This window comes from Nelumbo nucifera, chromosome 1 (genome assembly GCF_055504915.1).
Source record: "Nelumbo nucifera cultivar China Antique chromosome 1, China Antique-T2T, whole genome shotgun sequence".
Lineage (NCBI taxonomy): Eukaryota > Viridiplantae > Streptophyta > Magnoliopsida > Proteales > Nelumbonaceae > Nelumbo > Nelumbo nucifera.
This window is the reverse complement of record NC_142649.1, coordinates 88019451-88045932: the sequence shown is the minus strand read 5'-3', so window position 1 is coordinate 88045932 and position 26482 is coordinate 88019451. Positions and strand designations below refer to the sequence as shown.

Below are 26482 nucleotides of genomic sequence, written 5' to 3'. Positions count from 1 at the left end.
GGAATTGGGAACTATCCTCAACTGTAAACAACCTGTCTGAAGTGCACAAAGTCTTCTGTAGATATAAGTGGTCTTTTCTAAATATCTTGTACTCTTTCTTATAGATTTTTCTTCTTCTCCTTATGAAACTATTTACTGTTTAGTGTGAAAAACTGTTAGTCAGCATCTTTTTTTCTGGTTATAATGTTTTGGTTCTATTACCTTCTTCTGGGTATGAAGAATTATGTATTCTGTTTTTTTTTTTTTTCTTCACATTGATGTCATTCCATTATCTGGTGTTTTGATGACATCTTATTACCCTCCCCGTTTGAGGTTTGATGTGGTTTTTCTCTTTTTTATAATAAAATTTCTTTTGCTTTACTATTAATAAAATAAAGAATCCTCTTATAAGTTGTAGTAATGGGAATTGGACTCAGCGCTGTATCAGAGATAGTATGGGAATTTTTTGCATCATAGCTTCCTTCTTATTGCATGTACTTGTTTTTACCATTTCATATTCTTGTTATTTGCAGTTTGCTTTCAAAGCTCTCATCATGACCTGTTTATTTCTTTTTTTTTTTCCTTTTTCCAATAAATGACTTGTCTTTCCTTTATAAAATTCATTACTCTTTATGTAACATGTGATATCCAAAATTTTAAATGCCCTATTTTATTGGTCTTTTCTTATGTAGTGTGTATCAAGCCTTATTCTGATAGCATCTTTTGTAATTAACTCCATTTCATGGGCTAATGTTAATTGATGATGGCATTGTAAGTTTTGGCCTTTGTACATGTGGCTCTCCTTTTCACCATTTGCATAACCATGTGCCTCAACTATTTGAGGCTAATGTATAACATTCCTGTTCTATTATTTTTTGTGCTTTTAATTTGACAGAAGCGTCCAGGTTCACCAAGGCAAAGAAATGAAAAATCACATGCGAAACCTCCATCACCTTTGGCATCTCAGATTCGCAAAGGGACCTATCATGTTTCGTTGGACATTGTCCAATCACTGTGTGAGACTTCATATGCACTGGTGGATGTATTTCCAATTGAAGATCGCAAAAAAGCTCTTCTTGAGGTTATATATGATTTTTTGTTGTCTTATCTGGCTTACTAAATGGTTAAATTTCCCTGTGTTGCATTAACATCTTATGGTACTGATGTTATGGTTCTTGTGATGCTAGTCACTTGCAGAGATCAATTCACTTATAGAGGCTGCTCAAAGTAGTGGAGGTACTTTCCTTTGATCTTGGTTGAGTTAGCAAAGATTGGTATTTATCTGTAGGCATTCGCTCTGCATCTGATTTTTTTTTTGTATAGTTTATTTATAATTTTGTTTTGATTGGTAAAGTTTATCTATAATTTTCTTTTCAAGTATTTATATCCTATATCAGTAGATAGGTTTTTGAAATCTGTAGTAATATTCAAGAATTTAGACATAAAATATGGTGTGAAATAAAAAATTATGTGAAAGGAAGTCTATGGTATTATTTATTAGATATTGATAATGAGTTGGTTCTTGAAAAAATATATGATTGAAAACTCTTCTGTTTTTGTAGTGCTTTTTTTTTTTTTTTTGTAAATGGTGATTTCATTTCAAAGGAAGGCTATTTGTTGTATGCAGTGTATTTGTATGTAGGGGTCATTTGATGGCTGAAGTGGCTGAAAAGAATAACTTATTTCTTTATTTTCTAGTTATGAAATATCTATATAATTTAATACTCGAGGATATGATACTCAACTCAGCATGCCATTCAGCAACTAAGGAGCTCACAACCTACATAGTGACTAGTTCACTATCAGATAGAGCAATAAGTCATTAGTTCAATCATTTTAGCTGTTATCAAATGACCCCTTAAACTGTATTATGTTTACCAATAATTTAAAGGCTTGTGGTGTATCTCTGAAAATTTTGCTTTTCGGATGTCATTAGCAGTTAGTATGCACATATTTGAGTGCAACAATGGAAAGTCTGTAGCTAGGTTCATGGGACTAAAGTAGTTCCTGCAACTTGGGTTGGGCCTTGCTGAACCTGGCATTGCCTGGTTTAATCTTAGACTGGGTTTGTTTCCTATGGCCTAGGATTGGGCTTGGGCTTAAGCCTGATCTGGCCTTATGTTGGACTTGGGTTGAGGTCTTTTCTGTTATCTGGTTTCTTGCTTTCTATTCTTTTGTGCAGGGATTTTGTCTTCAATTATTTTCAATTAAATTATTGTTTACTGTTGCCAATTGACCAAAAAAAAAAAAAAAAAATTCTTACAGACCTTGATAAAATTTTGGCTGCCTTTTCCATTATTATCATAGGAGTCTGCTTTCCAATGGGGAAAGGGATGTATCGTGTGGTCCATATACCTGAAGATGAAGCTGTTCTCTTGAATTCTAGAGAAAAGGCACCTTACTTGATATGTGTTGAGGTTTTGAAAGGTGAAACACCAAGGTAATTATGCATCAGCATGATTTGAGTTGACTGCTTATCATGCTTATTCTGCCATATACTCTAATTAACCATGAGTTCATTAATCAATAGAATCTATTGTTATCCATAGGAAGAAAAGGTCTTATTTGTCATATGTTGTCTTACACAAAATTTTCCCTTTTCCAGCCGTAGAAAGGAAACATCCAGTGCTCAAAAGCTTTCTAGAGGAGGGATTCCATTAGCGAATGGAGATGCACAATTGCCAAAGCCTCCTCCATGGGCATATCCTTTGTGGACTGCACCAGATGTGTATCCTAGTGGTGCTGACAGGATGTCAAGATCAACTTCTCAAGCTATTGACCAGGCAATGGCACAATTATGGGAAGCCAAGATTAAATTTGTTAATGTGACCCTTTCTGTAGAGAAGCAATTGTCTGATTCAGGATCTGGCATCAGAAGTTCAAACCCTACTTCAGTAGTAATGGCAACAAATAATAGTGAATGTGCAAAATATTCTTCTCAAGAATTAGAAGCACGGCATAATAACAATTTACAATGGGTAAAAGTTGTTTTGACAGTAGATCCTGGGGTAAGCATGGAAGACATAGAGGAACAAGAGTCACCACGTCGAAAGGATCACCGCCGTGTTCCGAGCACAATTGCTATAGAGGAAGTAAAGGTGGGCCTGTAAGTGGGTTGTTGTGATAATTATATCAGATATATTGAATTGAATAAATTTTCTACAGATTGCCACAGTTTACATAGTTGCACAAGTATATCTCCTTAGGAGATGATTGGTCTAAATCATGTTTCATAACAACTGGACGTTGACTCACTGAAGCTGATGGGTCTCAAGTTGAATGGTCAAACTGTTAGAACTGACTCCCTAACTCAGTGAAGAAACTGTAAAGGGAAATTAGCCCTTTCAGTAACTGTTTCCCAACTAGGTTACAGTCTGTCTATCTGGTTGATATGCGTCTGACAAGACTGTCCTCATGCTTTGACCAAAACAAGGCTCAATTGATCATGAGGTCTGAACATGTCTTTGTTGTTGTGTTATTTATTTATTTGTCTCCTATGTACTGATTGCAAATGAAACTTCATAACATCTGTTGATCTTGTGAAAGATGTTTTACCTCTTTTGGTTTCTTGATACCTATGTAGACAAATCATTCCCAGTCGATATTCCCATTCAAGCAGGACTCGTAATATGCATTAATCTTGTTAAAATACTTGTTAAAAACTAGGACTGATAGGAAAGAGAACCAAATGGAAAAAATGAATGAAAGAAACATTTAATACTTCTCTTTGATAGATAACAAGAGAGTTTAGTAATGTATATGTGGCAATATAAATAGGATAAGCTACTCCTGGAATACAAAATTATAAATGGCAAAGTACAGGATTAATGCCTCAAACAAATTTTCTTCTATTTTTACCCTCTGCAAATAGATCAACAGATTGCAATCCATGCTATCTTCCATAAAATTTCTCTCTTGCCCTAAGAGTAGAGAGGAGTAACCCCATATATATGTTTGATTATACAGATAAGATTATTAAAACAAAAAAGATTGTGGGAACAGCTGAACAGTTGATATCTCCTTGGAAAGGAGAAAGATAAAAAAAAGTGCACCCAACCACATACAAAAAGAAACAACTCAAAACAGCCACCCAAACCAAAACATGTCCACCCTAGAAACAAAACAGTTCCAAAAAATACATTGATCAGAACTTCATGTTCTGACTGCACCAGAACTCATTACAAAATAAAAAAATACTAATATTGCTACTAAAAAGGAAAGCTAATGCTGCTCTTAGAGGGTCTAGATTAAGTATCAAATTACAACTTTTCGGCAAGTTTGGTCCTTCCAAGGCAAGGTACCAGCCGGCTGGTTGGTAAGGTCACCTGTTGGTTGTAGCGGCAACTTGGGATTGAATCCTGCCTGCACCTGGGTTCGGGGGGTCTATGGGTTTGGGGGATGGGCTACCCTCCGTTGTGTAGCCCTTGGAGAAATAACTATATAAAAAAAGTATGATCCTTCCAAGGCTGCTGATGTAACGGAAGCAGAGACTAGGGTTCTCTTTGAAGGCCTTAGAATTGCCAAGTCGCAGACTTGCAGCAGCTTAGTTTCATTGCAGTGGAAGGGGACTCAAGGAATGTCATAAACTGGGCTTCTGGACAGACACTTGATCTGTGGAAGCTCCCCCACCTGTTAGAAATCAGGGAGCTCGTCTCTTGCTTGCAGTGCACTTTTAGATGGATTCCTATAGAGTTAAATTAAGTGGCTGATTGCCTTGCTAAATCTGGGTTGGGAATGGACTTTTTGTATTGTGCACATACATTGCCAAATTATTATTTTTTTTGATCAATAACATCATCTTCATTAAATTAAGAGAAGAGAGGGAATAAGTATACAAAGGGGGAGATAAAATAACTTAGCTCCCCAAAAACAGAAAACACAGGGAATGCAAAGAAAAATATTAAAAACTGGCCCAAAAAACAGCTTCCCTATTCACTCCTTGCTTGGCCAACCCATCCACAAATGAGTTGGCACTCCTCTTCACCTAGCTGTACTGAATCTCAATGTCCCTACCCAGCCATAAGAACTGTTTTTTTTTCATTGTTAAAGTTCCACAAACCACTGTCCTCTGTCTTCAACCAACTAACCACCACCTTCGAATCACCTTCCAGAATCAAGCGGCTAATATTTAATTCCTTTGCTCTTCGAATACCTTCGAGCGCTGCAAGGATCTCAGCCCTAAGAGAGTCACCTTCTCCAATAGGGCCAGAGAATAAAGCAGTAACAATCCCTTCCTCACTCCTGAAGACTCCTCCAATCCCAGAGGGTCCTGGATTCCTTACTCTGCTGCCATCAAAATTCAGCTTTATAAAGCCCGAGGGGGGAGGGGACCAGAACGGACAAAGAGTCCTCTTGCATCTAGCAGTGGAAGCAATCTCTTTCCAGTTTCTTAGCAAGTCATCCATAGGAAAATCTGAAAACAACTCCAAAGATTTTAGCCAGTGGACAGCTCTTAAAAGGATTCGACCTAACAAATCTTCCAATGTTCTTTCCTTGTCAGAAAATATGCGTGAGTTTCTTTCTTCCCACAAAGACCAGCAAACCGCTGCCCTAATACACCTCCACATAGTCTTCCCTCGCTTCTTAGGCCAACTGAAAAAAGGAGAAAACAAACCTTGGACAGTCTCCGGAGGATACCAAGAGCACCCAAAACGGGAGAAAACCCACTCCCAAACAGTTTTAACAACTTTACAAGAGACCATGAGGTGGTAGCTAGATTCCCCATCAGCTTTACAAAGAGCACATCTATTAGGAAGTAGACAATAGTTGGGTCTCTTTCTTTGAAGTAAGTCTAAAGTGTTGATTCTTTCCAGGAAAATTTCCCAACAAAAAAAACCAACCCGAGGAGGAATAGGTCTGCTCCAAATTTCCTTAACTGGAAAGGACAACCCCAAGGGAATAGGAGGCTGAGTTAAGGTTTCAAAGAATGAAGCACAAGAAAAGGTACCAGAGCTAGAAAGGGTCCAAAATCTGGTGTCATCCTTAGCAGGGTTTAGGAAGACACCCTCAAGGGAGGTTAGCAGAGCTACCAAGCTATCCAAGTCTGTATCCCTAATTGCCCTACATAGGCCAAGGTTTCATCCAAAGCCAGAAGTGGAGGCTAAAGGGACCAAGAACGAAAGATATGGGTTCATTTTTCAAGTCTGAAAGAGTATACAAGGAAGGAAACTGGTCTTTCAGAGGAGAATCCTCGACCCAAAGTTGTTCCTAGAAATTTATTCGGTTACCAGAATTTAGACCATACCTGATCCAAGGGGAGAAAACTGGAAGTAGATTGTGGATGGATTTCCAAGGAGAAGCAGCTGAAGCCCTTGCTAAGATTCCAGGATCCCAGCCATTGTCTTCCAGCCCATGAATGCTAGCCACAATCTTAGTCCACAAATTATCCATTTCCAAAGAGAACCTCCACAACCACTTCCCCAGTAGAGCCATATTCCTTTTCTTGAAATTACCAATCCCAAGACCTCTTAGTTTTTTACACCTAGATACCACCTCCCAACTCACCCTATGATCTCTCTTCTCCTCTCCAGGCTCCTAGAGAAAGTTCCTTATTAATTTTTCCAAAAGAATTGAAACCTTTGAGGGGATCTTAAACACTGACAGATAGTAAACATGTAGGTTAGCTAGGGTAGACCTAATGAGAGAGACTCTTCCACCTAAAGAAAGATAATTTCTCTTCCAAGCCGCTAGCCTCTTTTCAAACCTCTCCACTACCGGAGCCCAAAAGCTAACACTCTTAGGATTATCTTCTAAAGGGAGGCCCAAATATGTCAGGGTCCAGTCCGTAATTGCACAACCTAGCTTACCTGCAAATTCCCTTAGGTCTCTTTCGGTCACATTCACTCCCGCCACACAACTCTTATCGAAGTTTACCTTGAGGTTAGATATCTGCTCAAAAAGTTGTATTGTCAACTTTAGATTCCGGATCCAATTGAAGTTCCCTCCTTCACAGAAAAGGATAGTATCATCTGCAAACTGTAGAAGAGTTAAGGGAACCTCCTCCCTTCCTACTCTCCACCCTCTTATCAGATTCCTCGAGTCTGCTCTATGGATCTATCGTCCAAGCACATCAACAATCAGGGTGAAAAGAAAAGGGGAAAGATGATCTCCTTGTCTTAGACCTCTCAATGCAGGAAAGAAGTCAACCATAGTCCCGTTCACCAGGATAGAATAATGGCAAGTCCTAACACAGCCCCACATCCACTTACACCACCTGTCACCAAAACCAAAACTCCTTAACACCTCCATCAAGAAAGACCAATCAACCAAGTCAAAAGCCTTTTCCAAATCCAATTTGCAAACCACTCCCTTCTTCGTTGACTTCCTAAAGCTCTCCAAGCTCTCATTTGCAATGAGAATCTGATCGGTGATCTGTCTTCCCGCCACAAAAGCACCTTGGTTGGGTGCAATAATAGAGGGGTGCACCTTCTTTATCTTGAGAGATAGCACCTTTGCAATGATTTTGTACAAGCTAGTCACCAGACTAATAGGTCTAAAATCCTTAGGTTGAGAAGCATCTTTCTTCTTTGGGACTAAGGCAATGAAAGTTGAGTTCAAGCCCGGGTTTATTACACCCCTCCTGTGGAACTCCTCAAAAACCGATCTAAGATCATTTTCGAAAATATCCCAACAATCCTGGTAAAAGGCCATTGTGAACCCATCTGGACCCAGAGATTTTGTCCTATCCATAGAGAATACTGCTTCCTTTACCTCCTCCATATCAAACATTTTTCTAACTACTCTCTCTTCTCTGCACTTAGAGTCGGCCTATCCAAACCCTCCAACCACACTCTCTCATTCATAAGCCTTCTAAAAATAGATTTGAAGTGGTTTACTAGAGCCTCTGCAATTTCAGCCGGGTGGGACAAAATTGGTCCATCAACTTCCAAATTAGAGATGAAATTCTTCTTTCTCCTTCCATTTGCCACTGAATGGAAAAACCTTGTGTTTCTGTCTCCCTCCTTTAGCCACTTACACTTGGATTTTTGCCTCCAACTGATTTCCTCCTTAACCAGGATGTCCTCCATCTGCTTCCTCAAAACCCATCTCAACTTCCTTTCTTCCTCTCCAAAGGGGCCTCTCTCTTCCTTCAGGTCCTAATCCTCGATTTGCTCCACCAGAACTTGTTTCCTCTCTTCTAATCTTCCAAAATCCAGCCTATTCCACTCCTTTAATTGTGATTTTAAGTATTGGAGTTTCTTGTGGAAACCCATTCCCTCCCAATCAATTACCGGATTAGCTTGCTCCCACCACTCTCTGATCTTCTCAATGAAACCCGGATGAGTCATCCACATATTTTCAAACTTGAAAGGGGTAGGCCCTACTCCTCTTATTTCCTCCTTGACCAACACTATAGGCTAGTGGTCTGAAGTAAGTCTAGGGAGAGCCCTAGAAGTAATATTGCCCCAATGTTCCTCCCAATCTGATGAGAACAAAAATCTGTCCAACTTAGAGCAAATTGGCCTTGATTGAAGGTTGGACCAAGTGAAGTTATTATTTAGGAAAGGATGTTCTTTGAGTTCAAAAGAGTCCACAGATTGGTTGAACTTTCTCATACTTGTTGTCACTCTCTGTCTGGGGTTGTTGGTTTCCTCTGTAAATCTCACTACATTAAAATCCCCTCCCACACACCAAGGTCCATCCCAGAAGCTTCTAATGTCACTCAATTCTTCCCATAATTTCTCCCTCTACCTATAGTCATTGGGGCCATACACATTTGTTAGTACCCATTCATATCCATCGTCCACCTGTCTGAACTTTAGGGAGACAGAATGATCTCCAATTAGCTCCTCCACACCTATGAGTATCTCTTCTTTCCACAGGGTCACAATCCCTCCTGAGGAACCCCACGAAGGAGCAGCCACCCACTTTATACCCCTAGAACTCCACACACTCCTTGCCCATCTGCAATCAAAATCCATTCTTTTGGACTCCTGAATCATTACCACATCCAGATTAAACTTCTTAATTACCTCTTTAATTGTTGCTCTCTTCCTAATGCTGCCCAACCCCCTCACATTCCAATTTAGGATTCTCATTGAAAACTCTTAGCCTTAATCCTAACTCCTCCAAGATCTATTTAGACCCTTTTCTTCTAATCCCTTTCACTTCAAACTTCTTATCCCCCTCAATATCTTTTTTTAACCTCTCCACTTCACTCAGCCTTCTAAACTTCAACTTGCTGTTCTCTTTTTTTTTTTTTTGCATGTAGGCTTTTAGATCATTCGGGTTCTTCAGCTTGCACCCCAACTTTTTCACAAACTCTGCAACTGACTCTTCCCCATTAGTTTCCTCATTTTCTAAAGATGCACTCTCCTCACTCCTAGGAAACTTCTTGTTCCTTCTCACATTACCTCCAACTACAGCCCTTTCTGTCCCCTTCAGGCTCCCTCTCTGCAATTCCTTCCTTTCCACTTCACCCAAAAGGCTTTCTAAGATTTCCCATATTATTGTTTCTCTGCAAGTTTCCTCACCCACTTCCCCCCCCCCCCCCCCCTTGTAGACACATTGTGGCTTTCAGACCAAGGGCTTCCGACTCTTGGTTGGGAAGAGAATCTGGAACAAGAGACAAAGCGTTCATTAGTATCCAAAACTGTATTGACAGAGTTGAGGGATTTACCCGAGGCAGAGAAGTGAGGAGAGGACAAAGGCGAAGGAGTGGTAGTCACTTTCTTTTTTGAGAAATTACAGCACTCTGTCTCCCAGAGTGCTCCCATTGCCAAATTATTAGTGGGCTTTGTCTTTTTGTTTTTGTTTTTGCTGAAAGGCCTTGTACATCCCCTCATGTACATCCCTCCCTTGATTAATGAAATCAGTTATCTTTTCTCAAAAAGTATATATTACAAATTATGGTTTACTAATACTTTTTCTAGCCACTCTGCCTACATTGTATCTCTTCAGTCTGTGTTGTTTAACCTTTGATTCTGATGATTCCAAACATGAATCTGGTATAAAATTTCCAGATTTTCTTTCATGTAGGCTGCTGCAGCAAAGGGTGAGACACCTCCTGGACTTCCTTTAAAAGGGGTGCACCAAGCATCATCTGATGCACAACCCAAGGTAAGCATAGGCTGGGGAATTTATATTTTGTGATATACCAAATAAATGCCTGTGGAATTTCATATCCGAAGGAATATTTATTGCTTGATCCAAACAGGTAAGAAATGGTGGTGTACCTAAGGCAACTGATGCCTTAGCTGGTGAACTTTGGGTGGTAAAGAAAGAGAGGATACGCAAAGCTTCAGTATATGGAAAATCCCCAGGCTGGGACTTGCGTTCTGTAAGGCCTTTACCACCTCACCCACCCTCTTGTGATTGTAAATATATTCTATTGCTTTTTCCCCTTAATAAGTGGTTTTATAGCATGTTTTGAAGATTAATGAATTACGAGTTAATTTATGCAGCTGTTAGCACATCAGTTGGAAGTTCATGCAATGTGCAAATGCACAGAAACATACCATGAATCTTCAAAAATTCAGTTCAACAAATTGGAGGGAGGGAATTGATCAAAAAGGATGCAAACTCCCACTTTTATTTTATATAGATAGATAGATAGATACAGACATGCATATACATTAGTGATGGGTGTGCAAATGTACACTAACATAAATGGCACCTTCATAAATGCCCATTGGTTCTCTACTGGGAAAGAATTCAAGGGTGTCTTTATGGATTCTATACTAAGGGGCTAGCAAGTGGTTGCTGGTTTTGCATTGACTAAGAAGACAAATTGAATATGTTTGTATGGCCCCTAACAGTGCGGTTATCAAGTTCAACTTTGATGGATGCTTCAGGTAACCCTGGCCTATCAAGGATTGGTAGGGTGTTTAGATATTAGTTTGGATCCATTCTCTTTAAGCTTTTGGGGTCCAGGAGGGGATAGCAACTCCTTAAGGGCTGAGATTCTGGGACTTTGCCAATTTTAAAACCTAAAAGTAGTGTTCTTATAGCTAGGCTGGTCTTGTAATTGAAGATGACTGGTGTATAGTGATTGATTGGGTGTCCTTGCCAGTAGATGGACCATTGATTCTTAGACTCCTCTTAAGGGAGGCTAAAAGCTTAGCTGCTCACAAGGATCAAAATTTCGTCACATTATGGCTGATGTTGTATTGGAGCCTTCCTGATACGCCCCTACAGGGGGTGTTTCAGGGGGTAGAAAAAACAGTACCGATACAGGCTGATATGCCCTACCGGCGTATCGCCCTGTATCATTGATATTTTGAACCTTGGCTGCTCACTTGAATGGCTCATTCTCGGTGAGTTCACGCAATAGCTAATCCCTTGGCTGATTCACTTGCAAGAGAAGGGTTTTGCAGGCTTGATTTGCTGTGGGGTGCAGAGGCCCAAAGCTGCAAAAACCAAACCAATAGTGTTCGATTGTATTTGCACTTTCTCTTTAGTCAGTTATATGTTGTTTGTACTATTGTAACTTTTGTAATTCCCTGCTGTCAGTTTTTAGCATCAGGAATGGTAAAGAGATTCTTGATCAGGATCTGATAGCTAAATGTTTAGTTGACCATTTTAAGAATTTGTTTGGCTCCTCACCCCTTCGAGACTTTAAGTGGTTTGGATTGGCTGAGACTAGACAGTGAGTTACCTGCTGAACTGAAAAAACCTTTTGAGGATTCTGAAGTGAAAGAGACAGTGTTTGATATGGATGCTTCTAAAGCCTCAGATAGGGAGTTGGGGTGTTAGAGATGTGAAGGAAAAAAAGGAGATTAGTATTCAGACGCTTAATCAGGCGTTACAGACCTGGTAGTTCTTTTACAGGGAACAAAATTGGAGTCATTCAAACAATCCTCCCAACCCACATACAGTTTCGTGTTTCCTCCCTTCTACTCTCTTCCTTTGTACCTGTTTTCCTCTCTCTCTCTCTAATCCCATGTTCATATGTCTGAAATCCAACCAATCAGTCAGTCTCCATCACCTGCACTGCAGACGAAGAATTTGACCCAAATGCGAAGATACCTATTACCTAATACTATTTTAAACTGTAAAAATAAGAAAAGAATTTGAAGAACTAGGAGAAATGGAGAGTTTCGTTCAGGCAACAAAATGGGCTTTGTCATTTTGCGAGCGGGCTTTGTCCCTTTTTGGTGTCTTGCCATTTTGCGAGTTTAATTTGGGAATGGGCTTTGTCCCTTTTTGGTTGCAGTTGGAACCCCCCATCAGACTTGCAAGGCCTTTTTTCCCCTTCTTTTTTCAGGTGGCGGATAAAAAGGGGAAGGACAATGTGGAGAGGACTAAGGGCTGCAGTGTGTTGGATAATTTGGGAAGAAAGAAACTCCAGGATATTCTCAGAAGCTCAGAGAAGAGCAGCAGATCTGAGGGCTATCATTCAAATTAGGGCGGTATAGTGGCTGAAATCTTTGGAGCTTTTCACAGATTACACTGTGGATGACTTGTTGAGGAAGTGGGGTGAAATTGCAAGTTGCACACAAACTAAGTCAGTAATGTGTGTGGCTTGGACCCCTCCACCTAGTGGTTTCGTGAAACTAAACTTTGATGGGTGTAGTAGGGGAAATCCGGGACAATCAGGGATTGGGGGTGTTTTTAGGGATGAAAATGGGGTCATTTCTGCCATGTTCTCAGGCCCAATTGGAGTGGGTGACTCCCTTAGAGCTGAAATCTTTGCAGTTATGGAAGGAGTCCAAAAAGCTAAGGAGTTGGACATCAGGAAACTCTTAATTGAAGGGGATTCAAAGGTGGTGCTAGGGTGGCTGCTTAAAGATCACAATGGTTTATGGAAGTACAATAATGAGAGGAGGAAATTCAAGTGGCTGGTGTGGGAGATGGAAGTTAAGATACGTTGGGTTAAAAGATCGGCTAATTCCCTAGCTGACGGTTTAGCTAAACAAGGGGCAGAAAGGGACTCACTTTTTTGGGCCAAGCTGTAACTGTAGTGTGTTTTCTTTCTTTCTTTCTTTCTTTCTTTCTTTCTTTTCTTTTTTTCCTTTTCTTGAGGTTCTTTGTTGCTCTTGGAAGATAAGCGTGTTTGTCTTCCTTTTGTAAATCTTCTATTGATGATTTAATGAAAGTGTTATTGATAAAAAAAAAGAAAAGAATTTGAAGAACAAGGAGAAATGGAGAGTTTTGTTCAGGCAACAAAATGGAGAAGAATACTTCAGTTGGAGAAGAAGAAGGTCTTTATGGAGGAAATAACAAGCAGAGGGAAGAAGCTATTGAAAATTAGCGAAGACTGACGAGCAACTATCATAATGGAATCAGAAGTAGTGGACTGGCTTAAAGGTTTCATAGATGGTCTTCTATTTGCAAAAAGAATACAAGGGTGGGGAAATGAAACGACAAACAATGGGATGAGATTCACAGTAGAAAATAGAAGGAATAGAAATGGAGGATTTATTTTACTAACAGAGTTCTTTGGCAAAGGGAGAAAACAACTAGTATGCCTTGGGAGGGACAAGCTAAACAGGGGTGGAAGATGGTCGTAGGTGCACTTTGAAAGAATGGTAGGATCCATCTAATGGACGCCATAAACGTTGCGGAATGGGTGGGCGAATTTCAAAAATTTTCCTACTTTCTCCCAACTGGGAATCACATTCCCTAAATTTAGAATACAATATTCAAGGATCCTACTTGAACCATAATCGAACCATATCTGAACCAAAAAGAAAAAGGGAGGATTATACCTGATCCGGAGAAACAGTATCTCCCAAAGTTGGTGTTCACGCCCAAAGAATACACCAAGATCCGCTCCTGCTGAAGATGGCACAGCTGTGGGTGGAACGGAACCAGCAGGGTGCGTCCTACACATTGGATCCTTCGCAAGAACCCTCTGGAAACTTTGAACACTGAATCTTTTTCAGTCTTTCTTGCAAGACTGATGTCAAGAACTGATTTCTTGACTTCCTATTGCTGCAAAGATCAAATCTTGCAAGAGGGAGTGGCGGCGGCTGGAGAACTCCTGGGACGAAGATGGCTGAATTGCTTCTCTTCTCTCTGGAGTCTGTATGAGATCTAATCTCTATTTGCAGGATGTATTCTTGCAAAAAACCCTTGGTTCGAAAAAGATATGTTTTCTCTCTTAGGGTTTCTCCTCTTTTCTTCTTGATTAAGAAACCTCCTAATTAGGAGTTATCCCAATCCAAATCAGTATTTGGATAGGGGATTATCTTAATCCTATCTGCAGATTAAGTTAGCTTACTCCTGATTTTATCAGGAGGTTACCAGATTCAAATCTAATTTGAATTTGGTCTCCTAGAGTGGATAAGGTTAAAGGCCCAATCCTTTTACTAACATTAATCTCAGATTCGCCCCATAAATGGGTGATCATATCAGCCCAGCTTGAAATGGGCTTTTGGCCCATTAAGTGTTCAGTGTTTAACTAGTTTCCAATTTGCTGCCCAGTTGGGCTTCTTTGTATGGCGTGGTACCCAAGCATTGATCTACACACCAGCCACATGGGTTCGGCCCAGCCTTTATTACAAGGCCCAACCGAATTCACTGAAAAACTCAGTGAACCCCTGAGCCCATCACATGGACCCTATGGGCCCAACACTTACATTAAGTGGTCCTTGGGCCAAGCCATCTTATAAAAACCCAGGGACTGTGGGCAGGTGCAAGATTAGCCCATCAGGTACTATCCTAAATGGTCTTACACTTAACCTCTCAGTCCTTAATGATCAAGCACTGCCCGACAAGAGAGGACCTCTCCCTCGGTTGCAAGGAACAGTGCCGCACTCTCCACTCACATGGATCCGGGGAATTAAAACCATTTGCAAACCTTTCGAAACCGTACATATACATATATATATATATATATATTAATTTTGCAAAACAAAATTCCAACGATTGAAATCAACTGCCGGCAGTTTGGTTTCCATCAGAGAGATTGCCTTTCCCGATCATTACCCTTGTCTGACAAAGGGGCTGATCCTGTCACTATGATCACCCACTCAGATGAATTATCGGACTGTCCCAACATACCCAGGTTTTGATCCCCGCTAAGGATCTCACTGATTGGCATATCAAAAACAGCATGATTCGACACCTAGTGAAGTATCATAATTGAGTCTAGGGGTCAGGTGTAACTTTCCAGTTTTGCCCATTTGTCTCCAAGGTCCAGGGCAATACTGAAAATCTGGTCCGGTTCAAGGATTCGAGTAATCCCATGCTGCATGTGCCTCGGGTCTTACCCTGGTGGCCGAGACAAGCCATCCCAACACTTGGTGGCACACCAGTATCAGCCTTGGCAGGATAAATCTCCCTAGACTTATCCAATGGTTGTGAACATTTAAAACTAACACGAGTCTCTATAAGTGTCCAGTTTTAGGGTCTTACACAGAATTATACCAAACAACATGAATCAAACATGCACTTTAATTATTTTCACTAAATAACAAAAGTACATCAAATCGGATTGAAGCCAAGGGCATACAAAACTGTCTAACAGCTCCCACTTGCACTTAGGTCCAATCTGGTACAAGCCGGAGTCCCATACTTTCCACGTGTTTCTCAAACACCTTCTGTGTCAGTGGCTTAGTCAATGGGTCTGCCACATTATCCGCTGATGCTACCTTCTGAATTAGGACGTCCCCTCTACCAATGATCTCCCCCAGTACATGGTACTTCCTCTCGATGTGCTTTGACTTCGAGTGAGCCCGAGGCTCTTTAGCCTGGGCGATCACTCCATTGTTGTCACACAACAACGGGATGGGTGATGTGTTGGACGGAATCACTCCCAATTCGTGTATGAATTTCTTCATCCACACGGCTTCCTTGGCAGCTTCACTTGCGGCAATGTACTCGGCCTCGGTTGTGGAGTCTGCAGTGGACCCCTGTTTGCTGCTTTTCCAGCAAACAGCACACGATCTTATCATGAAAACATACCCAGATGTAGACTTTCTATCATCTGGATCCGACTGGAAATCGGCATCGGTATACCCTAGAACTTGTAGTGAACTACCATCGAATACCAGACAAAACTCTTTTGTCCTTCGAAGGTATTTAAGTATGTTCTTCACAGTAGTCCAATGCTCCTGCCCTGGGTTGGCCTGGAATTTGCTTACCACACTCACCGCCTGAGCTATGTCCGGGCGAGTGCACAGCATGGCATACATGATGCTCCCTACGACTGAGGCATAGGGAATGTCTCTCATGCCCTCAATCTCCTCAGAAGTCTTAGGAGACATCTTCTTGGAGAGAGTGACTCCATGCCTGAAAGGAACGTTTCATTTCTTGGAGTTCTCCATGTTGTATCTTTTGACAATTTTGTCAATGTAAGCAGCCTGGGATAATCCAATTATCCGCTTCGATCTCTCTCTATAGAGTCGAAGACCCAATATATATGAAGCTTCTCCAAGATCTTTCATGGAGAACTGCTGTTATAGCCATACCTTGACCGAAGTCAACATTCCTACATCATTCCCAATGAGTAGGATATCGTCCACGTACAACACCAAAAAGGTGATCTTATCCCCACTGGACTTCCTGTAAACATAGGGCTCATCCGGATTCTGCTCAAAGTCAAACGTTTTGACTGCAGAATTAAAACGGATGTTCCAACTCCTATGATGAGGTGTTGCAATTGAAAAAAGGGCCACCTCGCGCTCAATTTACAAAAACAAATGAAAAGTCGGGCCTGGGTCTACATAACCCGATCCAAAAGTCTAATTTGGGCCAGGTCTTTCAAGTTGGATCATGTGACCCTTTTAAAAGGCATGCGCAAAGCTCCCTTGTGCCGATGAGGGACGATGATTGTGGTCTATTGTCGTCCCAAAGTGTGCCTATCTTCTCGAATCGTCCCCAAACAGGAATGACAATCAGAAAACCCTCCCCTCTTCCTCCGGTTGTGGGAAAGACGTCGGCGACTAGGTTGAAGCTGCATTGGAGGCCGACGACTGAAGAAAACTCCACGACGCTTGAGAAGCCAAACCCTCGCTACAATAGGGTCTCGCAAGGAGACTTTGAAGATGACTTAGATTGGGAGACGTTAAGAGATGTGGAAGAAGACGAGGGTGATCTGTTGTCAAGTATTGGTAGCATCAACTCGACAAAGACCTGCAAATTTTTAGACTCTGAAGCTTTCGAAACTGAACTGCTCTTCTCTGAAGAAGTTGGTACGGAGATTCTGGAGATACAGGATTTAGGGGCTGGTAACCTTACTGCGGAAAGTGGAAGGCCTACAGGAGATTCTCAGAGAAAGAAGAAAATAGATACAAATCAAGAACAAAGACAGGGTGGCAGTTTTGTGGAGATGGGTTTCCAAAGCAAACCGACTTTGGAACCACTTGAGGAACAACTCCCCCCAATTGCACAGGTGGACACTGTACCCGAACCTGAATCATTTGGGTTTGTCTTTGGAGGAATCGATGAAAACCAAATTCAAGATCAGGGAGTCTCTTCCCCCCTTCCTCTCAATCCAGTTCTTTCTTCGCCCCCACTTCTCTGTCAAAACTCATTTGATTTTTATCCATGTAGTAACCTTCACCCTTTGGATTTTGCAGTTTTAGCTGTTGAAACGTCACTGGTGGCGGATAATGACCCATGTGCAATAGAAAAAGGAGGGGGTGGTGGCAAAGACAATGAGGAGAAATTGTTTAATGTGATGGTTTTGGAAAAGGATGAGGGGGAAATGAAGTTATTGCAAGTACCCAAGAGAAGGAAAAGAATGACTGCCGTTTGGATGAGGGAGAAGAAGGCTGTAGAGAGATACCCAAAGTAAAAGGAGAGGAACAAAAAGAAGCCAAAAGGAAGTTCGTTAAAGGAAAGGTCTATCTTAGAAAGGGGGTAGAAGATGATAAAAAAAGAAAGAGAAGAATGAAGGTGGAAAGGCTAGCTTGTGGTGTGTCCTATGAGAAGACTGTAAATAGGAAAAGAGAGAAGAAAAGAGGAAAATAGGGTTTGGGATTGAATTAGGGTCGGGGAAAAAAGAGTGAAATGAAAGTGCTTTGCTGGAATGTAAGAGGTTTGGGAAGTGCAAAGAAAAGGAGAATCATCAGGAATGTGATAAGAAAGGAGAAACCGGTTATAGTCATGTTACAGGAGACAAAGCTTTCGGACTTGGACAAAAGATGGATAAGAAGTATCTGGAGTTGTAGGGGTCTAAGTTTGTCTTTTGCCCCGTCGTGGGGTGCCTCGGGTGGAATCCTTACAATGTGAAAGAATGAGGAAGTTGACTGTCAGGAGGAACTAATAGGTCAGTACTTAGTATCAATAAAAGCCAAGAGGATAAGTGATTGAAGGGAGTGGGTATTGCCTAATGTGTATGGGCCGAATTCATATAGAGAGAGGAACTCATTCTAGGGAGAGCTAGCTGCAGCCAGAGGCATATGGGAGGGTTCATGGTGTTTGGGTGTGGATTTCAATGTAATAAGATATACAAATGAGACAAACAACCCCAACCAACCCTTAACATCTAGCATGAAACACTTCAATTCCCTGATTGAGTCCCTAGAACTAAAAGGGCCTACCTTGTTACAAGCCTCTTTCACCTGGTCAAATCTCCAAGAAAATCAAGTGTGCTCAAAACTGGATAGATTCCTGTTTTCCATTGATTGTAAGAGCTGTGGGGCACTTTGACACTAAAAGCCCTACCTAGAGTAGGGCTGTTCACGGGTCAGGTTGGGTCAGTTTACTGAGATTTTTTCAACCGACCCGACCTGGTCGGGTTACCTGAAATTGAAACCGAAACCGACCCTGTGTTAAGCAAAATCGACCTGGTTGGTTTGAGTCAGGTTGGGTCGGTTTCGGCTCTAAGTTCAACCATGGTAATAAATTGGTAGATTGGAGAAAGAAGACTGAAATTTGATGTAAAAAAGGACACCTAATTCTATTAGAGAAAGAAGACTGAAATTGGTAGGGGGCGGACCAAGTTAGAATGGAAGTTATCAAGAAAATAGAAAGTCAAACTATATTAGAGAAAGAAGGCTGAAATTTGTATATTTCCAGAAACCTACTAATCTAGGTAAAAAAGGACACCTAATTCTAATTGTAATTGGTTGCCTATTTGGTGTAAAAGACTAATAGAACTAGGATCCTTTGATTCTTTTCTTTAAACTTTTCCAAAAAAATTCCTTGTCTTGTTGTCTTACAATACTTGCCATTAATGTCATTCCTAACTAGAAGACTAGAAATTAAGTTAGGTTGTAACTAGGATAGAGGATAGAGACAACTTAGTTAAGTAGGAACTAAGTAGGTTGTAAATACTAACTAGGAACTAACTACTAACTACTAAGTTGGTTCGGTTTGGGTCGGTTTATGATTTTTTACAACCTGAAACCGACCAGTGCTGAAGAAAACCCGGCCGATTCGGGTTGGGTCGGTCCGGGTTGGTTGGTTTGGTCGGGTTGGGTTGGGTCTTCTTATGAACAATCCTAACCTAGAGTGACTTCTGATCATTGCCCTTTAAGCCTTTACCAAGAAAAATCTTATTGGTGGCCCCACACCTTTTAGATTTGAAAACATGTGGCTAGAAATTCCAAACTTTTTGCAAAGGGTAAAAGAATGGTGGTCAGAAGATGGGATTAGGGCTAGAAATAAAGTGGTGAGATTCTCAAAGAAACTAAAAAGATTGAAGGAAAAGGTCAAGGAGTGGAACAAAGAGGAATTTGGAAAACTTGAGGTCATAAAGGAGGATTTAGCCAGGAAAATAGAGGAAGTGGACCAAAAGGAGGCCATGAAAGAGTGGGGTGGAGGATAGAATAGAAAGATGGAACTTAAAAGTGTAATTGGAAGAGATTCTAAGAAAAGAAGAGATTTCTTGGAGGCAAAAATCTAGATGTAAATGGCTTCTGGAAGGGGATGGAAATACTAGTTTTTTTCACTCTCTAGCAAATGGTAGAAGACGGAAAAACCAAATTTCCAGTGTAGAGGTGGATGGAAGAGTGATAACTGCAAAAGAGGAAATTGAAAGATGCTTTGTGGATCACTTTAAGTCAATCCTAGCATCCTCTGATGAAAACATGGTAGAACTGGGAGATTTATAGTGGGACAGAGTGCCAGAATCCGAAGTTAACCTCCTAGAAAGAGCCTTGACTATTGAGGAGATACATGAAGCAATATTATCGATGTCTAGATCTAAAGCATTGGGGCTGGATGGATTTTCAATGGCTTTCTATCAGGATTGTTGGGAAGTTTTGAAAGATGAATTAATGGATGTATTTGTGGAGTTCTATCAAGAAGGAAAATTATCGCCTGGAGCAAATGCAACTTTTGTTGCTTTAGTGCCAAAAAAGGAGGCCAAAACCCCTAAGGATTACAGACTGATAAGTCTTGTGGGTAGCTTGTATAAAATCATTGCTAAAGTTTTGGCTAGTAGGTTGAAAACTGTACTGCCCTGTATTATCTCTCAGAACCAAGGAGCTTTTGTAGAGGGGAGACAAATTGTGGATCAAATTTTGGTGGCAAATGAGTGTGTGGCGGATAAGAGAAAACAAGGTGAGAAAGGTTTGATTTGTAAATTGGACCTTGAAAAAGCTTATGATATGGTGGATTGGTCCTTCCTGTTGAATTTAATGGAAAAGATGGGGCTAGGTGAAAGACAGAGGATGTGGATTATAGAATGTATTAGCTCAGCACATTTTTCTATTCTGATGAATGGGGTAGCAAAGGATTTCTTCCAGGCTAAAAGAGGACTAAGACAGGGTGACCCATTAACTCCATTCTTATTCACCTTTGTGGCTGAGGTTTTGAGTAGACAAATCACCAAAGCTGATCAAGAAAACCAGTTTAAAGGTTGGAGGATGGGTAGATTAGGAGTGGTGGTGTCTCATTTGCAATTTGCTGATGACATAATTATTTTCTGTGAAAGCTGTGATGAAGCCAGTTTAAGGAATCTGAAAAGATTGGTGGATGAATTTTAGCAGGCCTCCAAATTGAAAGTCAATTGGGGAAAAAGCTGTGTAGCCGGAATCAACATTGAATGGGGGGGATATCCAAGCCATGGCAAATCTGCTAGGTTGTGAAGTGAAAAATTGGCCTCTGGAATACTTAGGAATGCCCTTGGGTGGGAATCCGAAAGCTGAAAGGTTTTGGAAACCGGTGGTAGAGAGGTTCATGAAGAAGTTGGCAATGTGGAAGAGAAATTATATTTCCTTGGGGGGAAGAATCACCTTGATAAAATCAACCCTTACAAACCTTCCCACTTACTTCCTTTCCACCTTTAAGATCCCGGTGAAAATAGCTAGGAAATTGGAGAAAATTGAGGGACTTTTTATGGGAGCCAGGTGAAGAAAAGAATGATCGTTTAGTGAAATGGGAGCAAGTTTGTTACCCTAAGGACCAGGGTGGATTAGGTATAGGGAACCTAATAAAGAGAAACAAGGCCCTCCTAGGGAAATGGTTATGGAGATTCCCTTGTGAGGAAGAAAGGTTGTGGCACAGGGTCATTAAAAGCTTACATGGTGATGTAGATAACGGTTGGGATGCAAAATTAGCCCCCAATGCAGCTCCATCCTCTTATATTCAATTTCCTAGACCTCTATTCTTTATCAAACTATAAAAACAAACTTGTTGCTAGGTTTGGTGTGCTTTCAGAATCAGGGATCTCTTGGTATTTTGGCTTTAGAAGAGGGTTGAGGGAAAATGAGTGTGTCTCTCTAGTGCTGTTGATTTCAACACTCGAGAGGGCCTACTTGGACCAATCTATAGCTGATTGTAGAGTGTGGTTCCCAACTTCTGATGGTTTATTTTCCTATGCATCCTTCTTCGGTTTGCTCACTCATATTAACCCTATGGGGGTGAACTTCCCAGTGGGTTAGAGTTTCTGTTGGGAAGTGTTCCTAGGGAAGGTAAACACTTGTGATGTGCTACAGAAAAGGAGGCCAAACAATTGCCTCTCTCCTCGTGTGCGTGTTCTTTGTTTGGGATGTGGTGAAACTCTAACCCACTTACTATTATCCTGCTCTTTTGCTTCTGGTATTTGGAATGTTGTTTGTTCTCTCTTTGGATGCAGATGGGCTCCCCCACAGGATGTGGTAAGTCTATTCAGCCCCTCTTTCCTGTGTCAACGGAAGAAAAGGGGAAAATGTATATGGAAGGCAATGAGAGCAGCTACAGTATGGACTATTTGGGAGGAAAGAAACCTAAGAATCTTTTTAGGAAAAAGCAAAACAATGGAGGAAGTTATTGAAGCCATAAAAATCAGAACTGCACATTGAGTGAAGACCATGGAGATATTTAGAAACTACTCCACGAATGAGATATTAAGGAATTTGGCTGAAATAGCACAAACAGATATACCCAAAGTTCTTGTAAGCATGGAATGGAAGCCACCAGCACGGAACAAACTAAAACTGAATTTTGATGGGAGTTCTCTTGGCAACCCTGGAAGGGCAGGCATTGGGGGTGTGTTTAGAAATTATCTGGGTGTGGTGGTGGCACTCTACTCTAGACCAATAGGTTATGGTGACTCATTACAGGCTGAATCTCTAGCCCTACTTCTAGGTCTAAAGATGGCTGAGCAGATAGGAACAACAGACATAGAAATTGAAGGAGACTCTCTATTGGTCATCTCTTGGGCCAAAAACATCACATCAGCACCTTGGAAGCTCAAGTTTATTTTAAGAGAATTGACACACTTGCAAGGAAGTTCAACTCTCAGTTTGGTTGGGTTAAAAGGGATGCAAATGGGATGGCGAATACCCTAGCAAAGCAAGGGGAAAATAGATCTTCATTGTATTGGGCAGAATTGTAACTGGTTGCTGGAGATTGCAAATTCCTATGCAATCTTTAGCTATTGTATCTTAATCTCTCTGCTATTAATGAAAGAATTTTACTGATAAAAAAAAATGGAGTCATTCAACATGGACTTGGAGGAAGAAATTTTGGGTGAGGGCAGCGGGAAGTGGTTGGAATTGGTTGCTATGGGTCTTTCAGGGGGTGTTGTCCATAGCTATCGAGGTGCTGGTGGCTTTAGTTAGGCATTATGTCTTGGACTGGTTTCTGGTGCTCCCTGAGTTTGAACAAATTAGCAGATGATATTGGGGGGAGATCTTTTGGAATGTGCTTGGATTTCAGATTTGTAATGACCATTTTTACTTTTGTTGGTCTTTAGTTTCTTTGTATTGATGTGGTGCCATCTTATCACCCCTTTCTTTGTGACCTTTTTTCTTTTTAATAAACGCCTTTTTATTATTACTCTTGAAAAATGCTTCTAAAGCTTCAAGGCCAAATGGATTTACAATGGTTTTTTTTTTCAAAATTGTTGGGAGATTTTCAAGGGAAACTTATTAGGGGTGTTTAGGGACTTCCATGAAAAGGGTATATCATCAATAGAGCAAGGCTGCCCTGCAAAATGCAACTAGTGAACGGATTAGTGTGGCCTCGCAAAGCTAAGCGAGTTTCGACAAATGAGTCTTGCAAGACTATGAATTGACTTCATGAGGCAGAAGATCTCATGGACACGACACGAGAATGACCTCACTAGATTGAGCGAAACTTGACTCAGTGACTTGTGAGGTCCGACCTTGTGGGTTGAGAGTTTTAGAAACATGATACGACATCACTACAGAGTGAGACTCGACAAGTCCAAATCATTACTGGCTTTTGATCTTGCAAGACTAAATCGCGACTCAGACACACAGGAGCCCACCTTAGGCCGTTAGATGTGTGATTGTCGTCTCAGGGAAACCATGATTTGCTGTACTTGATAACCGTATTGACAAATGTTGCCCTCTGAGCAGCCCCTAAGGATGTGCCATAATGGCCTCATGGACCCCTTTGGACACATGCCCTCTAGGGAAAGGCGGGATCTGCCCCCGCATGTCGGTTAAGGTTAGGAATATTCTTGAATGTTCACTCTCATGTATGCAACCCGCCTCCCCATTTCTATAAATAGGGGAACCAACCTTTGACTAAGGACTTTTCATCCTTTCCCAATCTTTCCTTGGTTACTCAACATTTTGGCTTTCTGATCCTCTTCACCCCCAGACTTTGCAATTTCCAGCCCTTTCACCAACATACTTTCCCAAACCCTAGTGGCATTCTTCTATCTGTTTTCAAGGCTCACAGACCATTCTCATCTGATAGGCCTACATCTAGTTTTTGGAATTTGGTCATTGACAGATTTAACTAAGAGGTTAATAGCTTGTAAGAAGAATTACATATCTCTTGGTGGCTGTTTAACACTCATAAAGTCCACTTTCAAGTTTCAACAATCTCACTGATAAAAAAAAAGTTTCAACAATCTCCCAATTTACTATCCTGGTCTCAATAGCGAAAAAAAATTGAATTGAGAAGATAATGAGAGATTTTCTTTGGGAACTGGGAGAACGAAAAAAAGAACCATTTGATTAATTGGGAAACAATGTGCAAGTGTAAGGAGGAAGGTTAGGGATTGGACAAGTTACTCCAAGAAACACTACACTTTTGGGAAAATGGTTGTGGGGGTTCCCCATTGATTTAGACAAGCCTTGGCACCATGTTATCAAAAGTATTCATGGACTACACTCAATGGATGGACACTGAGCTTCATGCTAGGGCTTCCTTGTTTTCACCTTGGAAAGCTATTTCAACATCTCTTCCTGTTTCTTGTTGTTTATCAGGTTTGAGTACATTAAGGGTGTAAAACTATTTTTGGAAGGACCTTTGGTGAGGGGATCATCCTTTCTTGGCCCTTTTCCTTCACTTTATAACCCGGCCTCCAATAACGATTGCTTGTTTTCCCATTGTGTCTCAATCTCTAACAATTGGATGAATTGGGATTTGGGATTGAGAAGGGATTTAAGGGATTCTGAAATGTCAGATGTCACTTCCATGCTTACCATTCTAGAAGAAATCCACATTGACCCCAACTAACCTGGTAAGAGGATTTGGACTTTAACAACCTCTAGGTCCTTTTATTGTAACTTTTTCTTCCATTAGTTTTGAGGGACCCCCTCTCCTCTCTGACTTGTCCTATAAATGCCATTTGGAAAGGTCCAATAGTCCAACTCCACCCAAAATCAGAGCCTTTTGTTGGGAGGTTTACCATGACAAAATCAACACAATGGAGATTTTACAACAGAAAAAAATGCTTTGGTGGATTCTCACCTCATGTTTGTCCTCTGTGTAAAGCACATGGTGAAAGCTCTTATCACCTATTAATCTCCTGTAGTTTTGTGTTTGCTATCTAGAATTTGTCTCTCCTTATTTGGAAACAGATGGGACCCACCTTTGGATCTGAAAAGTTTATTCCTGACCTTGTTTTTCTCCTTGCCAAAGAAAAGGGGAAAGGTATTGTGGAGATGTACAAGGGCATAATTTTGTGGTGTATGTGGGAAGAAAGGAACAATCACATCTTCAAAGAGAAGCATAGTTCAAAGTATTGACACACCTGCGTATTAGCAGAGGTGTATTGGTACTTTCTCTTGATAGTGTGGCCGACCAGAAATAAGAGGAAGAGAAGAGAAGAGAAGAAGAAGAGAGAAGGGAGAAGAGAAGAGAAGGGATTGACAATGTAACAGTGCTGGCGGCGCCAGCTTTTATTATAATATATATAGGGCGGCAGAAATAACAAGAGAAAAGACCCTTGTGCCCCTACTACAAGTGAGTACAATAACAAGCATAACAGAAGTAAAAAAAATAGAAATAAAAAACGCTTTAATTAGCCAAACAGACCCTAGCACCAACAACTAAATTATTTTGACACTCTCCCTCAAGTTGGAGCATAGATGTCAATCATGCCCAACTTGTCACACAAATCTTTGTGCCGCACATGATGAAGACCTTTGGTGAAGATAATCTGAGCTGACATATGGAGTACACACTTCTCCATTTACAAGTTTCTCTCTAATAAAATGCTTGTCCACTTCAATGTGTTTCGTCCTATCATGCAGGACTGGATTAGCAGCAATATTGATGGCAACTTTATTGTCACAGTAGAGTGACATAGGATTGCTCACTGCAAAACCCAGTTCACCTAACAAATTTCTTATCCACATGATTTCAACAACCCCATGAGACATCACTCTATATTTTGCTTCAGCAATAGATCTAGCCACCACACTTTGTTTTTTACTTCTCCATGTGACCAGGTTTCCTCCTACAAAGGCACAATACCCACTAGTAGGCTTTTGGTCATTGACTGCTCCTGCCCAATCTGCATCAGTATATACTTCCACCTTTAAGTGACTATGTTTCTGGAACAACAAACCAGCTCCAGGAAACTTCTTGAGGTATCTCAGGATCCTCTTTGCAGCTTCAAAGTGAGTTGTCCTAGGATTGTGCATGAACTGACTAAGGACACCCATTGCATAAGCAATATCAGGCTTGGTCATATAGACAAATACAAAAGTTTGCCTACGAGTCTTTGGAACTTCTTCACATCTTTCAAAAACTCTCCCTGACCGTCTCCCAGATGATGATTAGATTCAATTGGTGAGTCAATTGGTTTTACCCCCAACTTGCCTGTATCTTCTAGTAGATCTAGTACATATTTCCATTGGGAAATAAAGATGCTCTTGTGAGAGCGGGCAACTTCAATTCCAAGGAAATAACGTAAGGGGCCTAGATCTTTCACCTCAAATGGAGTGGCTAAGAATTTTTTTAGTCTCTGTATTTCAGC

The 26482-nt window shown here is 40.9% G+C and overlaps 1 protein-coding gene across 9 annotated transcripts in view; it reads left to right on the top strand.

Moving 5' to 3' along the window:
- LOC104599588 (phosphatidylinositol 4-kinase beta 1-like) overlaps positions 1-26482 on the top strand; it is a 66471-nt gene that overhangs the window by 23803 nt on the left and 16186 nt on the right. For all 9 annotated transcript variants that reach the window (XR_016076297.1, XR_016076298.1, XM_010262200.3 and 6 more), the window contains 6 exons: positions 875-1060; positions 1167-1215; positions 2287-2419; positions 2585-3077; positions 9958-10038; positions 10136-10258. Coding sequence is in view for 7 of the 9 variants with exons in the window: in XM_010262200.3 (XP_010260502.1) it covers positions 875-1060; positions 1167-1215; positions 2287-2419; positions 2585-3077; positions 9958-10038; positions 10136-10258 (1065 nt within the window). In the remaining 2 variants the exon portion in view is untranslated. The remainder of the gene's footprint in view (positions 1-874; positions 1061-1166; positions 1216-2286; positions 2420-2584; positions 3078-9957; positions 10039-10135; positions 10259-26482) is intronic.